Source organism: Ailuropoda melanoleuca, chromosome 15 (assembly GCF_002007445.2).
Source record: "Ailuropoda melanoleuca isolate Jingjing chromosome 15, ASM200744v2, whole genome shotgun sequence".
NCBI lineage: Eukaryota > Metazoa > Chordata > Mammalia > Carnivora > Ursidae > Ailuropoda > Ailuropoda melanoleuca.
The window spans coordinates 30,139,394-30,153,471 of NC_048232.1; the positions used below are offsets into that span (position 1 = coordinate 30,139,394).

The following is a 14,078-nucleotide window of genomic DNA, read 5'->3' on the forward strand; positions in this document are numbered from 1 at the left end:
AGAATTACATGAGGTCACCATGAAACTATAGCAGTATTTTTTGTAGGTGGGTAATTTACAATTATTTTAGATACCACTAGTTAGTTATAACCTTTGAAATCTATAAAGGAATTTATCTTTTCACTATCAAAATTTTTTTTCTTTATAAATTTATAGCAGGGGGACTTATTAGAAGAGAATTTAGAATAATAATTTTCTAATCTGATTGTATTCAAATCAGCAAATGAGTCTCATCTAAACAAAATTTAGGCAAATTTGATTTACGTCTAAATTAGAAAAAACAAAATCCATGGTAAAGTTCACAAAATAAAGATTCTCTACTTGAAACTGTTAGTCCTTCATCTGAGTTGCTGGATGTGCTTTAAAGTTCAGAGTACGGTATCTCTGAACATATACTTTAATTCAGACTTTATACTATTTCCTCTATTCAGACCGACATTATCAGTCAGTGCTAAGTCAGAAGATTTTAGACTGATTTCACGTACACCCAGCAAATCCTCCAGACTCCTGAAGGTAGCATTCTTCAGCTCACTTGCATAATAATCTGAGTTCTGCTGTGAACTGGGTTCAGTGTCCTGTTGGTCTTTCCTTTTGGTCACCCCTCCCACTTCCACCCCTCCTTCAGGAAGGTTAACAGCACCTGGGGCTGGGCCAGGCGGGCCTCTCTTGGAGGTAACCAAGAATTTCAGTTAAACAAGGGTACTAAAAAAGCACAGATTCAGGTTAAGGTTTGTTTCTTGCCCAATATCTGTTCAGCTTCTAAAATTATAATACATTTTTATAAAAAGTTAACCTGGAAGAGCCACCCACCTATCCTGACGCCTCACCAAAAGGAATCACCTATGAGATACTTAACCTGGCCCCAAAGTATTTTCTTTTGAGAACAAATATTTTAAAAAGTCTGTATTCCTAAGGATACAATACTCTAACTCCTGTAGCCTATTAGGTAGAATTAATAATAAAAGACAAAAACTGGGACAGAAAATTCAGTTTTAAAAATATTTGTGAGTTTTACAGAAATGTATATACACACTAATATACATTTATTCATTGATTCATTCATTCTCTGAACATTTGAGTGCCTTTTATGCAATTCCAAATATATATTCAAGTAATTATTACATATTCACAGAATATATGAATTATAGTTATTTTCTGTTCTGTAACAATACAGAAAGCTTAGAATTTCCACATCTCTATATACTCCTCTATTTTGGCGGAAGACAGTAAGGATTTCCCAAACACTTCCTTGATTGGAAAATACAATATTTTTCAATCAACTACTGCTTCTCCTTAAGTTACACAAAATCAACCAATGAGGAACTGAGGAAAGAAAAGGAATGAAGCAGCAAATAGAGACTCATCAGACAGTTATCCACACTGAGGGCTGGGGTGCCTCAGGAAAAGCTCTAGAACATCTGGGAAGTTAATTTAAAAATGGATTTTGGATTCAGGTCTAAAGTCTCCCCAAAAGTTGAAAATGCATCTCACAACAGGGCTCCACATAATCCTCATGAATGTATATTAATAGCTGACTGATATTGCAGCTTTGTTCAGGAGCAAGAAAGAAAATAACACCAATCTAAGACCACTATATACCAATAAGACTGGTACTTGAGTCCATGGGTTCGGACCATCTACAGGACAGGAGGTGGTTGGGACAGAATAAAAAGATGAGTTATCATGCCAAGTTGCATTTAAAGCAGGATCTTGGAGCTTCTGTTAGAAGGCTAAAATCAAATGAAATACCAAACAGCTCAAGCAGACTTCAACCACAGCGTGGCTAGCTCATCACCAAAGCCCCAAAAGTTCAGTGCCCTGCAGAGGGAAAGACATTAAAAAAAAAAAAAAAGCGAACACACTGTGCTGGAAAATTATTTGCCTGATGACTACCAAGGTCTAAGATAGTTTTCCCTTATCCTCATATTTCGGTGGAATATTTAAACCTTCTCTAAGGCCAAAATAAATATATAAATAAACAACCCCCATTACACATTACTTCTACAAACAAATTGTGGTTTCAGGCAATGTTAATCAACAAAAAGAATTAAACAAGAAGTCTTTAAAATTAGCCATGACCTTATTTATGGCTTCATTACTTTCAAGATTTCATTTGTTGGGTTGTTTATGTCACCTCAGCCTTTAATTTAATTGCTGCATCTCTAACTATATTAGAATAGCTTAATGAACGGTGATTGCTTGTTTTTACCCACCAAAATTTAACACTTGCACAACATATAACGACCAGAGAACCACTTAATTTACCCATGTATTTCATGAAGCTGGGTTTATACTTCTAGAAGATCCTCTGTTAGGAAAGTAGGATGTGAACCAATATGACACAGTTTGATATAATCAGGACTGAGGCTAAACGGGAGGTCTTGGACATGCTGAGGGCTCGGACTGCATCGTGGAGACAATGAACAGCCACAGAACAATTTTAACCAAGGGAATGAGATGTCAGATCTTTATTTTGCATAGAAAACCCCAGGTATTGGGAAAAGTAGGGATTTGAGGAGAACAAGACTGGAGCGCATCCGGGAGATGAGTTAGCAGACTCCTGCCAGTTTCCACGTGTCATGGTGCAGGAGAGAAAAGATTTGGAATTATTTAAAATGTAAAACTTGTAGGCCTCTGTCACTGAATGAGGTGGAAGAAGGGAAGCTGGCTCCCAAAGAGAGGTTTCTGTCTTGCGTAAATCCGGGGATAGTATTCTTGGAGATTAGGCCCATGAAACTAGAAGAGGCTTAGAAGGAAAGTGATGACTTTGGTTTTGGATAAGCTGGGTTTAGGTACCTGGCAGACACAGAAGCATGCACTCCCAGCTGGTACTTCACTCCAAGGGTCTGGGACTTAGAGAAGACTGGGCTAGTGCAGGCTAGCCATCACCAGTGCCACACGGTAGTTAAAATTTAAGCCAAAAACCACATAGGGAATAGCAGTAGTCCAGAGCTAGTTCCCTAAAGAATTCAAACTTAGCAGGCAAGAAGAGAATCTTTAAAGGGACAGTTAAGAAACAGTCCTGTAGGAAGTAGGAAGCAAGAGACAGTAGAACCATACACAGAAACGCGGAGAACAGAGTCCCAGGAGTGCCACCAAGTGACCCAGAATGGGAAGAACTGAAGTGTTGACTGGATCAGAAATGCAGGAAACCAATAGGAAACTACAATTACATTGTAGTTTTGGAGGTCAGAAGTCCAGAATGGGTTTCACTGGGCTAAAATCAACGTGTCAACAGTGTTATGTTCCTTCTAGAGGCTCTAGGGGAGACTGTTTTCCTTGCCTTTTCCAGCCCCTAGAAACCACTTGCATTCCTTGTCTTGTGGTCCCTTCCTTTCTTCAAAGCCAGCAGACCAGCATCTTCAGATCTCTCTCTGACTCTGACTCTCCTGTCCCCATCTTTCACTTACGGCAACTCTTGTGATTCCACTGAGCCCCTTGGGATGGATAATCTGCGAACATCTCCCCATTTTAAGACCCTTAACTCAATCTGATCTGCAATGACCTTTCTGCTGTATAGACAAAGCGACATATTCAGAGGTTCCGGGGATTAGGACATGAGCATCTTGGGTGGGGGTGGGGGGCATTACTGCGCCTACCACATGGAAGGAATGCGATGTGGGAAAGATGATACAGCAGGTTATACCAAATCTAGATTAATCTTTGAAGAAGTCTGGATTGGAAGTGAAAAGAAAAAATAGGGCAGAAAATAGCTAGAGGGCAAAAAAGGATTTTCTTTTTTCTTTCCTTTTTGTTTTTTGTTTTTTGTTTTTTGTTTTAACAGCATGAGAAAGACATCTGCATGGTCACCCGCTCTGTGGAACAGCGAGCAGAGAGGCACAGGCTGAAGAAGGAGCTGAGAAGGAGGACTGATGGAGCAGGCTTCTTGCAGGGTGGGGTTGGCAGAGTGCGCAGAGAACTGGCCTGGAAGAAGGAGAGCTGACCCGCAGCAAGTAGGGAGAGGTAAGGAGCCGGGCGCAGAGGGAGGTGGGTGGTAGGTTTGAACAACAGAGGCATGTTGAAGGGAACAACAAGGTGAATGGAGCTGGCCAAGGCCAGAAAAGGACAGCTAAGGGCCCTGAAAAGGGACGGGGTAGAGCACATGAACTAGAGATGGCGACTTGCAAAACTCATCATGACAATGAGATTTACTACCTTTGAGAATGACTTTCTCACATTTCAAGAAAAGCAGAAATGACTAACGCCAAGTAAATGTAAGTAAATAAAGTGGTATTTGACTTTTTGAAGAGCAAATATAACTTTGTTATGTGACCCAACATTTTAAAAAGAGGACTTGTTTAATAACTACCTGTATCTAAGAAAATTAGTTTTGTTCTATGTTTGTCACACTTCCTTTCGACACAACTGGATTTCAGTTTTAATGGGGGGGGAAATAAGTTCACAAAGGTCTTTCCTTTTAAAATCCACATTTTCTTTTTAGTGGTAAAATGCATGCAAAAAGCATATGATTATGGTATTTATGTTTCCATTAAGGTGTCCTGAACAAGCTGGGGGAGTCTAGCCTACTATTTTCCTGCTATTTAGATTTATAGCAGCACAGTACCTATTTTATTTCAATTATATTTGAGGACAATGCACTCTTGGCGGCAAATGATTGCACGGTGACAGTCAGCAAATGTCCATTAGAGCTGTTTTTCTGTAGAGTTTTTAACTACAGATTCTGGTATCTGGATATAAAAATCTGAATTGCTCGGTGTCCTCAAGTAAATAGAAATATGATTGACCAGCATTTCATCATTTCTTTGTTAGAATTCAAAGCATAGAAGCTTTTAAATTGGAGTTGTATAACTTACATGAAAAGAAACTTTTGGCAAGTGTCAAGAAACACTGAATAAAGTTTATGAATATCCCACCTGTAGTTGACCTTTTAAACGAAATGATTATTTAACCACAGGTGAACAGACACATATGAATGCCAAGACAAAGCTATGCCTGATATACAAACTATAAATTATTTCATAGCTTCACTGTTAATAGACCTTAATAAACTAACTTATATTAGAGTCCCATTTCATCACGTTTGTTTTCATTAACCCAAGAGTAATGCTTTCCAAAGGGTGAATGGACCAGTTCCATTATAGTCAACTACAATTTGTTGAAAATGTGGGTTCTTGGTCCCTGACCAGACCTCCTGCATCAGAATATGAGGGGAGGTCAACAAAACTGCATTTGCGAGAAGCATTCCAGGTTCCTTGTATACATGCTAAAATTTGAAAAATCACCATTCTAGAACACAGTCTGTGGCAGCTCTTAAGATCATGATTCCTGCCCGTCTGCCCTGCCTGGAGATAACCTGATGTAAATAGAAATGTCAAAATTTTAGACAAGGTTTAAGAAGTTCAGGTCTCTGTATCTCCACGGAGCTTGGCAAGCTTGGAATCAGCAAGAATTTCATGAAAGTAGAACACGAAGAACTTCAAAGAATTCCATGAAAGTACAATATGAAGACCTTCAAATTGTCAAAGGACTGATATCAACTGAGAGGTTACATTCTTACCCAAGTATCCCCCCTACTTACTCTCTCAAATAAGCCATTTTACAGTACCCAGCACTTACGAGTACTTACACTGAAAAAGTACTCCACAAGGCCTCATCCGGAACCCAGTATATCCTAATTTAAAGAGAAACATTCATGATGTGATGTGATTTATGGAGAATACCTAGAGACCAAGCTATTTTATGACTCAAGTGGTATCAGCAGAGCTACATGCCCCCACTTCCACATGTATGTTATGTGTAAGGAATAAAACCTATCTTAATTCATTTGAATTCCATTCCTTGCTTGTTTCTGCATCCATCTGGGGATGCTGTGCCTTCCTGAGGGAAAACACCCATTTCCTAACAAACAATAGCGACATCATACACTTAAATAGGGTTTATTGTGGACCGGGGACAGTGCTAAGTGCTTTTTATGTATTTTAATTATTATTATATATATAATTAAATGTATAATATTATATATATATATATGGCAAGAGAGAGCACACATGTGGGAGCAGGGAAAGGTAAAACGGAGAGGGACAGCAGCAGACTCCCCGCTGAGCATGGACCACCCGCCCCCCCACCCATGCGGGGCTTGATCCCATGGCCCTGAGATCATGACCTGAGCAGAAATCAAGAGTCAGATGCTGAACCAACCAAGTCACCCAGGTGCCCCAGTGCTTTATATGTACTAACAGACTTAGGCCTCCCCGAGCCAGATAAAGTAAGTGTCATTATTATCCCTATTTTACAGATGAGGAAAATGAAGCAGAGAGTTTACACAGCTGACGGTGGAGGAACCCAGAACCAATCTCAGGCAGTGTGCTCCACAGCTCAGGCCTTTGGACATTACACTTCATTACATTACATTACAGCACATTACAGCAGGAGTGCTGGGAGAGGTGGGAGCTGCCAGGAGGTGGCGCTGTATCAGACTGAAGAAGGGTGCATGCCGGCAGAGATTTGACTGCTAACATGTATTTAAGTATGGGCTAAATGAAGTGAAAAGTGGAAGAGCTACTTGAGCAAGACTAGAAAATTTTGCCCACTACTTAATTTCACAGAATACTGTGCAGATGATTTGACCAGGGGATAGCTCTCCAGACAGTCCTGATCTAAGGATGATTATTCGCTTTGGGCTCTTGTGTGCAGAATGCTATTTGGCTCCATAGAACAGAAACGATGGAGGGTGGCTTAAATAAGTAGCAGCTCTGCTGCACAGGTCACAAAAAGGGTGAGCACGCTGGGACTAGAACCCTTGTTCAAGGGAACGGACTGCTTCCCTCTTCCTTTCCGTGGCCTTCATCTTCGAGATTGTTAGATAAACCCCACCTTGGAGCACCCACCCAAGTGCTAGGCAGGAAGAAAGGGAAATGGCAAAGGGAAAAAGCTGAGTTGGCTCCATTTTTTCCAATCAGAAAAAAACGAGCTTTGCAGAAAAAGTTCCATCCAGATCCGCTTCTAACTCATTAGTCAGAATGATGTCACATAATCACCTTTCACTGCAAAGGAGCCTGGGAAATTGAATTTTTATCTGGGCGCATTGCCAGCCTGAACAAAATTGGGATTCTATTAAGTGAGGAGGAAGGAGGGAATAGGTATTGGGTGGGCAACTGGGTTGTCTTCGATGGTGGGGAAGAAATATATCAGAGAGCACTGTATCAGACTCCCTAGTATCCAGCCAGCTGAAGATATAATAATCAAGCAGGAAATACAATCTTGCCAAAGAAATATAGGGATTACGAATCATTTACATAGCTGAATCTTTGAGGTCTCTGGTTATAATCAGGATAAAATATAAGTACACCAATATTTTTGTGAGTTTAAACCTTGTTATTCACATAAAACAGAAGGGTAGGGTTGGCTTCTCTTTAGCCAATATGAAAAGTGAAAATGTTACCAAGGGCATTAATGAAAAGTAGTAACAATGACACTGTGACCAACACATACAGTCAGATAACAGTTCATGTGTCAATCGAATTAAACCGGCATGGAAATATTTCTAGGCATAGTATGAATGTACCCCATAAAAAAAGCATTTTATAAAAAATCTGTGGAAACTGAGAAAGTATCCTATTTTGACATCAAATTCATAGCATTTAATTAATTAATCCTGCTATTTCCGTGTAGGGCTAACAGATGCACATTTCTGACTATAGGATCAATCAAAATGATTAAGCAATGAAATTCAGAATGCTGCTTTCTCACCGAACAATGAAAATCCCAGAAACAGATGCAGGCTACGCTTCAGACTGTCAACTGACTACCTATACTCCCATGAAGTCCAAAAATTTGAATAGTAAAGTTGCACCAGTTCACCAATTGCAAATTTTGGTGAAATTTAATTAACTGATGGGAGTTTCTTTATTTGGTATATTCTTCATATGGGAAATACATTCTGAGGAGTGTTATGTGTTTTTTTTTTTTCATCTGAATGATTATTTCTTAATATAAGCATTTCTAGGTCATCTTATAAGTGTGTTATTTCCCTGTCTGAATTTAAGTCTACAAACACAAAGGCACCAAGAAAGGGCATTTTCGCTGTCTCAGGTCACTGATAATCGAAGCAAGTTGAACTTCACGTGTAAACGACGCCCTGACGTGGCAGACAGGCCAAAGGTAGCTGGCCACGAGCACACGAAAGAACGGCAGAACTCTTACAGAGGAAAGGCATGGGGGATGGAGTCAGCCCTTGGCTTGTGGCGGTAGGCACGCAAACTCAAATGAACCTGCCACGGAGCAGCCACACCATATTAATGATTTGTGCAAGAGTTTAGATTTTAAAACACATTATTGGCCACATTAAATTAATGTTGTTCATTTGAATGTAATGGTTTTGCTGTTTTGTTTGTATTTAATTTGTAAAGATGTTTGGTTTTATAGTTGTATAATGGCTGTAAACAGAAGGAGTTTAGCCCTATTTTATTTTTATACATATTTAAGTAACATTATAATCAAAACTATTTAATTCTGTACTGCAGTATCGAGAGATTATCCTTTAAAAAAGAGTTTCTATTACTATTCAAGTCTGAGAGCCACTTTCCCACCACTTTCTCTCTGACAGAAAAAGACAACGGAGGTGACATTGTCATTTCCAAGCCAGAACCATACTCGATGATAGGTTGGTAAAGAAGTACTTTATAGGTGTGATAACTCCCAACTTTTTGTATTACTAACGTCATTGTTTGCCGGGCATCTTATTCTCTGTAAAAATAAGAATTACAGAAAACTAAAAAGTTCCTGTGATTGTTTTTAAAGAAAAAAATAAAGTCTCTCTCTCTTGAGTTGGCAGTGCCTTAGAAATCCTCTAGTCCAATCACCCTTTGGGGGCACGAATATGTAGAACTTGAGGTCCCCAGTGGCACACAGCTGTCTAGGCCATGCTTGAGGGAGGCTGAGGGGGGCTTCTGAGTATAGCAATGTCTCTGATGTGATTTTTGAGCTGTTCACTGCCTAGTATGACTCATCCCCAAGACAAAAGTCTCCTCAGAAACGTCTTGCCGAGTGGGTTTTGATAGAAATTAGTTTAGGAGGCTGACTTTCAGTGTGGGGTCAGCACGGTGCAGAGCTGAGACCGCAGGCAGGGATGCTGGAGCCCAATAGCAGATGGTGCTCTGAGCACTTAAGTTCTTTTGAAAATCTGCAGAAATTGTCACAGGAGATTTAGACTCTTGCGGGGCATTGGGTTTTCAACTGGGGTTTAAACAACCACTTCTAGCCTTCAGGGGCTGGAAAGATCCCTCTGGACTCTGATCTCTCATGTCAGGTGGGACTTCAAAGCCCCTACAAGCACATCCACTGCTTACTACATTTCCAAACTAGATGTGGGACGTGCTGGGAATGATTAATATTTTTATCAATGATCAATTTCTTTTAGTTCTCCCAAAAGTTACTGACAGACAATGCCAATGTCTCTACTGTCCTCCCCCCCCCCCAAAAAAAACCCACTTTCAATGGTATACTTATGGCCTTCAAGTGCTATTTGACCTTCTACAAGCAGCTTTCACAAGTAGAGCAAAAACCAAGTAAGGAGTTTCTTATGAAAATGTCAGTGTTACTGATAATGACCTTATTCTTTGAGTCCTGACACATCAATGCTGGTTAGCAAGCACTTTGAACTTTCTAGGTGACCACACTAAAGGAGTTTAAATAAACCATAACCCTTCTATGTTAACACACATGACTCATGACAGTCAACATCAAATAGATTTTCATAAAACAATAAAGAAAACCTAAGACAAAGGAAGAAAAGAAAAGAAAAGAAAAGAAAAGAAAAGAAAGAAAAGAAAAGAAAAGAAAAGAAAAGAAAAGAAAAGAAAAGAAAAGAAAAGAAAAGAAAAGAAAAGAAAAATAATCTGACTAGAGTTTTACCTTAAGGCCTGCTTCTCCTTTTGCTACTCTAAAATGCTTCCTTCTGGTTTTGCCTGAAGGTTACCTGTTACATTTGCAAACCCCTATTAAAGCTGGAAGTAAATAACTAAAACATAGACTGCTTGCAAAATATAGCAGCCAAATCCCACATGGGTGCTAGAGAGAAACTAATTCCATCTCATCTCTAGTCTTGCAGGGGTTAGTAAAGTGCAGTACCAGAGACCAGCAGCACCAGCCTCAGACCAGAAAACTTGTTAGAAACGCAAATTCTGAGCTCCACTCCATTCTAGGCTTGCTGAATCAAAAATCTGGCGAAGGGATAAGCAATCTGTGTTTGAAGAAACCCTCCAGGTGATTCTGATGCAAGCCAAAACTTGAGAACCACACCTTTTAAGTGAAACCTATTTTGAATGTTCAAAGCCTCACTTCCCTAGAGAGTAATGATTATAAGAAACCATTATAATGTATGATGAGATCAGTATATTGTTTATGATAACAACATGCATATGTTTCAGATAAAAATAAATGATAATTATTTTCCTTGTGAACTAAACTTTAAAGGTGTTTGAACATATAAATGAATAGGTGCAAAAATATGTTTTTAAAGTTTCAGAATTTGAAATAAATATATAGCTACTAAAAAATACATAGTCATAGAATCAGTAAAATTTTGAAATAAATATGTGGTCATTAGTACAGAGTCAACCTTTCACTCCTTTGTGCTATACTAATATACATAATCACACCTATGATCTGTGGCTATTAACAAGCAATGTGGAGGCTGGCTATATTATACATCTCATTCACTAATTCTTTCATAATAGAAAATCATGTCACCAAAAAAATGAGGCCCTTTAAGTAAATCATAATTCAAACAAATCAGGCCGCTCTCCACCTATTTAATTACTGTAACTAGAGGCTGTGTTAGCAACACAAGGAAATACAGCTTAAGTAGAACAGCCATAATTTCAAGTTTGCTGTTTATTTGAGTCACAAACTAAAGGTTAGTTCTCCAGTCTAAAACCATTTTAAGGACAAGATGAAATATGTTGGAATCATTAGAAAAGCTATCAAAACCTCTGCTCCTGTTTCCATTAAGCTTCGATTTGTGTAAACTCAATACTTTAGACACAACGGCTTTCTAAAGGCCATTAATAAAAGGGAGTCCTGGTATGAGAATTGATGAACAATCTACTCCCTCGTCAAAAACTATATAAAAGTTGATTTGGAAGCAATACCTTGATTGTTCCTGGAGCCTACCTGTCTACACATGAAGGTTTGGAATTCCGCGGCTTCTTCACTTGGGCATACAAGGCATCCATCATATGTCCTTCTCTTGGGCTCTGGGGTCTGGCATTGAGAGCCATAGAACCTTCGTAGGAAGACATTCCCCCATACAGCAACTCATCGTTACAACCCAATGTCCGATGAAAATCTTGGATTTCAGCATAGTCACGCTCTCGAGCTTGTCGTTCTCTAAATTCACGAGTTTTGGCTTGAATCCTGTAAAATTAGAACAAAGTTGGAATCAGAGAAACGATGCCTTTTCTAAGAACTGCATATAGAAACATTCATCAAAATATGTCGTGAAATACATTTTATTTCATGCAGCTATAAGAAGACTGTGGTATAAACAATGTCATCATCATTTTAGATTGCCAAGGTAATGTCATGGATGCCCCAAGAAAATATAACTTCAGATAGCTTCTGTTCAGGTCAATAAGATATAGTTATGACTTACATCTTAATTTAAATCACCACTTATTAGTTTTAGGAATTCACCAGGAACAGATAGCTTTAGTCATCAACCTGAGTCTTACTCATGAATTTTTTTAAGGCAAGAAGTGATTTTTTTTAAAGTTACATACACACACACACACACACACTATATGTATAGACTTATGTGTGGGTACATAATGTATACATCTTACTCGTTATAAATATGTCATACACATACAACATAGTATGAAACCTAAACATGAATCCACACCATAATTCTCTACTAATGGCAAAAGAAGATCTCAGTTTCATGACACCAGCTTTGATTTTATGTGATGTATACAGAACTGGCAAATCCTGAGATTAAGAACAAGAAGGCATGCATCCAATCAAATTCTGAAATAAAACTTTTCTGTGTTATAACTAAGCAACAGATCTTAAATAACCTCTTTACTGAAGATTGTTTAAATATTTCCTAAGATTTTATTGAGCTACTTGGTAGAAAAGCCTTTCGACCTGTAATATATTGATACAATTCATATCCTAGGTTGATCTTAGCTACCTAGAAATGATTAAACAATCCTCAATCAAATATTAATGATTTTTGTTGAGAAAAGCATTTCCATTATACACTTACAAATTTAGCTGTGTACTTAAAAGTGAAGTGTTACGTATATAAAGCAATATGTTAGACTGAGTTTAACATTTTATTGCAAAGTTATTTGCTTTTTTCATATTTGAGGTAAACCACTGGTAGCATAAATGGCATGTAAGTATATATTGAAAAGAATACAGAAAAGATACAAAAGTCAGATGAAGATATTTTACAAAATTAAAAAGCAATGAGTCAATAACCTTCATGAATATAGAAAAAAAATCCTTAACAAAATATTACCAAATAGAATTTAGCACTATATAACAAGATTATACACCATAACCAAGTGATGTTTATTGCAGGAATTCAAAGCTGGTTCAATATTAAAAAATCAATCAGTGTTATCCAACAAATTAGCAGGTTAAAGAAGAAAATTACATGACCATATTAATTGATGCAGAAAAAAGCATCTGACAAAATTCAACACCCATCATGGCAGAAGCTCTCAAAAAAACTATTAATAGGGCATAACTAACTTCCTAAACTTGATAAAAAACATCTACAAAAAACCTGCTACATACATCATACATCATACATCATGGAGAATGACTGAATCTTAAGATTAGGAAAAGGCTAGGGATGTCTGCTCCCCCAGAGGGCTGAAAATTCTAGACAGTGCAATGAGCCAAAAGAAATGGGTGGTATACAGAACAGATTGGGGGGAAAAGAAATAAAACCATTCTTGTTTGCAGATGACATAATGATATCATTTCAGGTCTACCTTCATAGAAAACCCCAAGGAATCTACAAAAGTCTCCTAGAACTAAAGATCAAGTTCAGCAAAGTAACAACATACAGCATCAAAAAACCAAAAATTCATTGTATTTCTATACACTGTCAATGAACATGGATGCTGAAATTAGGAATACAATGCCATTTACAAACACTAAAAAAATGGAATATATAGATACACAGATATTAACTAAAGGTTGGTTTATAGATATGTATAAACGTATAGAGATATCAATCTAACAAAACATGTACAAGACTCATATGCTAATAACTATACAATGCTGATGAAAAATCACGGAAGATCTAAAAAACGGAGAGATTTACAGTGATCATGAATCAAAGACTCAACATATTAAAGAAGTCAGTTCTCCCCAAGTTGATATCCAGGTTTAATATGATTCCTATAAAAATCCTAGGAAGATTCCTATAGTTGTAGACAAGATTATTTTTAAATTTATATGGAAAGGCAAAGGATGGAGTAGCTAAACAATTGTAAAAAAGAGTAATAAAGTGGGAAAAACCACACTTCCTGATTCCGAGACCTGGAATTGTAGCCAGGATAATCAAGACTGTGTGGAATACACACAGATCAATAGAACAGAAGAACACAGAAATAGCCAAGTAAGGTCAACTGATTTCTCTTAATTATGCAAAAGCAATTCAATGAAATAAAGCATTCTTTTCAACAAATGGTGCTGGAACAACTAAGTGTCCCTAGCAAAAACCAAACCAAAACAAAACAAAGCACCCTGAATTTACGCGTCAAACCTTATACAAAATGAATCCAAAATGAATTACAGATTTAAATGTAAAAATGTAATACTATAATACATTAGAAGAAAATCCTTAGGACCTAATACTTGTGGAATAATACGTAGAAATGATACCAAGAGCATCATCCGTAAAGAAACGGCAGATAAACTGAACATCATCAAAACTAAAAGCATTTCCTCTCTGAAAGACCCTATTGAGAGAATGAAAAGATAAGTACAGACTGAGAGAAAATATTTGCAAACCACGTATCTGACAAAGAATTCATGTCCAGAATATGTAAGGAACACTTAAAGTTCGATAATGAGAAAAACAATCCAATTAGAAG

General features: G+C 37.8%; 1 protein-coding gene across 12 annotated transcripts in view; it reads right to left on the minus strand.

Annotated features, from left to right (window-relative positions):
* The window catches only part of PARD3 (par-3 family cell polarity regulator), a 656,403-nt gene that overhangs the window by 148,553 nt on the left and 493,772 nt on the right, over positions 1-14,078 (minus strand). For all 12 annotated transcript variants that reach the window (XM_034644391.1, XM_034644386.1, XM_034644392.1 and 9 more), the window contains one exon: positions 11,134-11,376. In XM_034644391.1, coding sequence (XP_034500282.1) covers positions 11,134-11,376 — 243 coding nt within the window. The remainder of the gene's footprint in view (positions 1-11,133; positions 11,377-14,078) is intronic.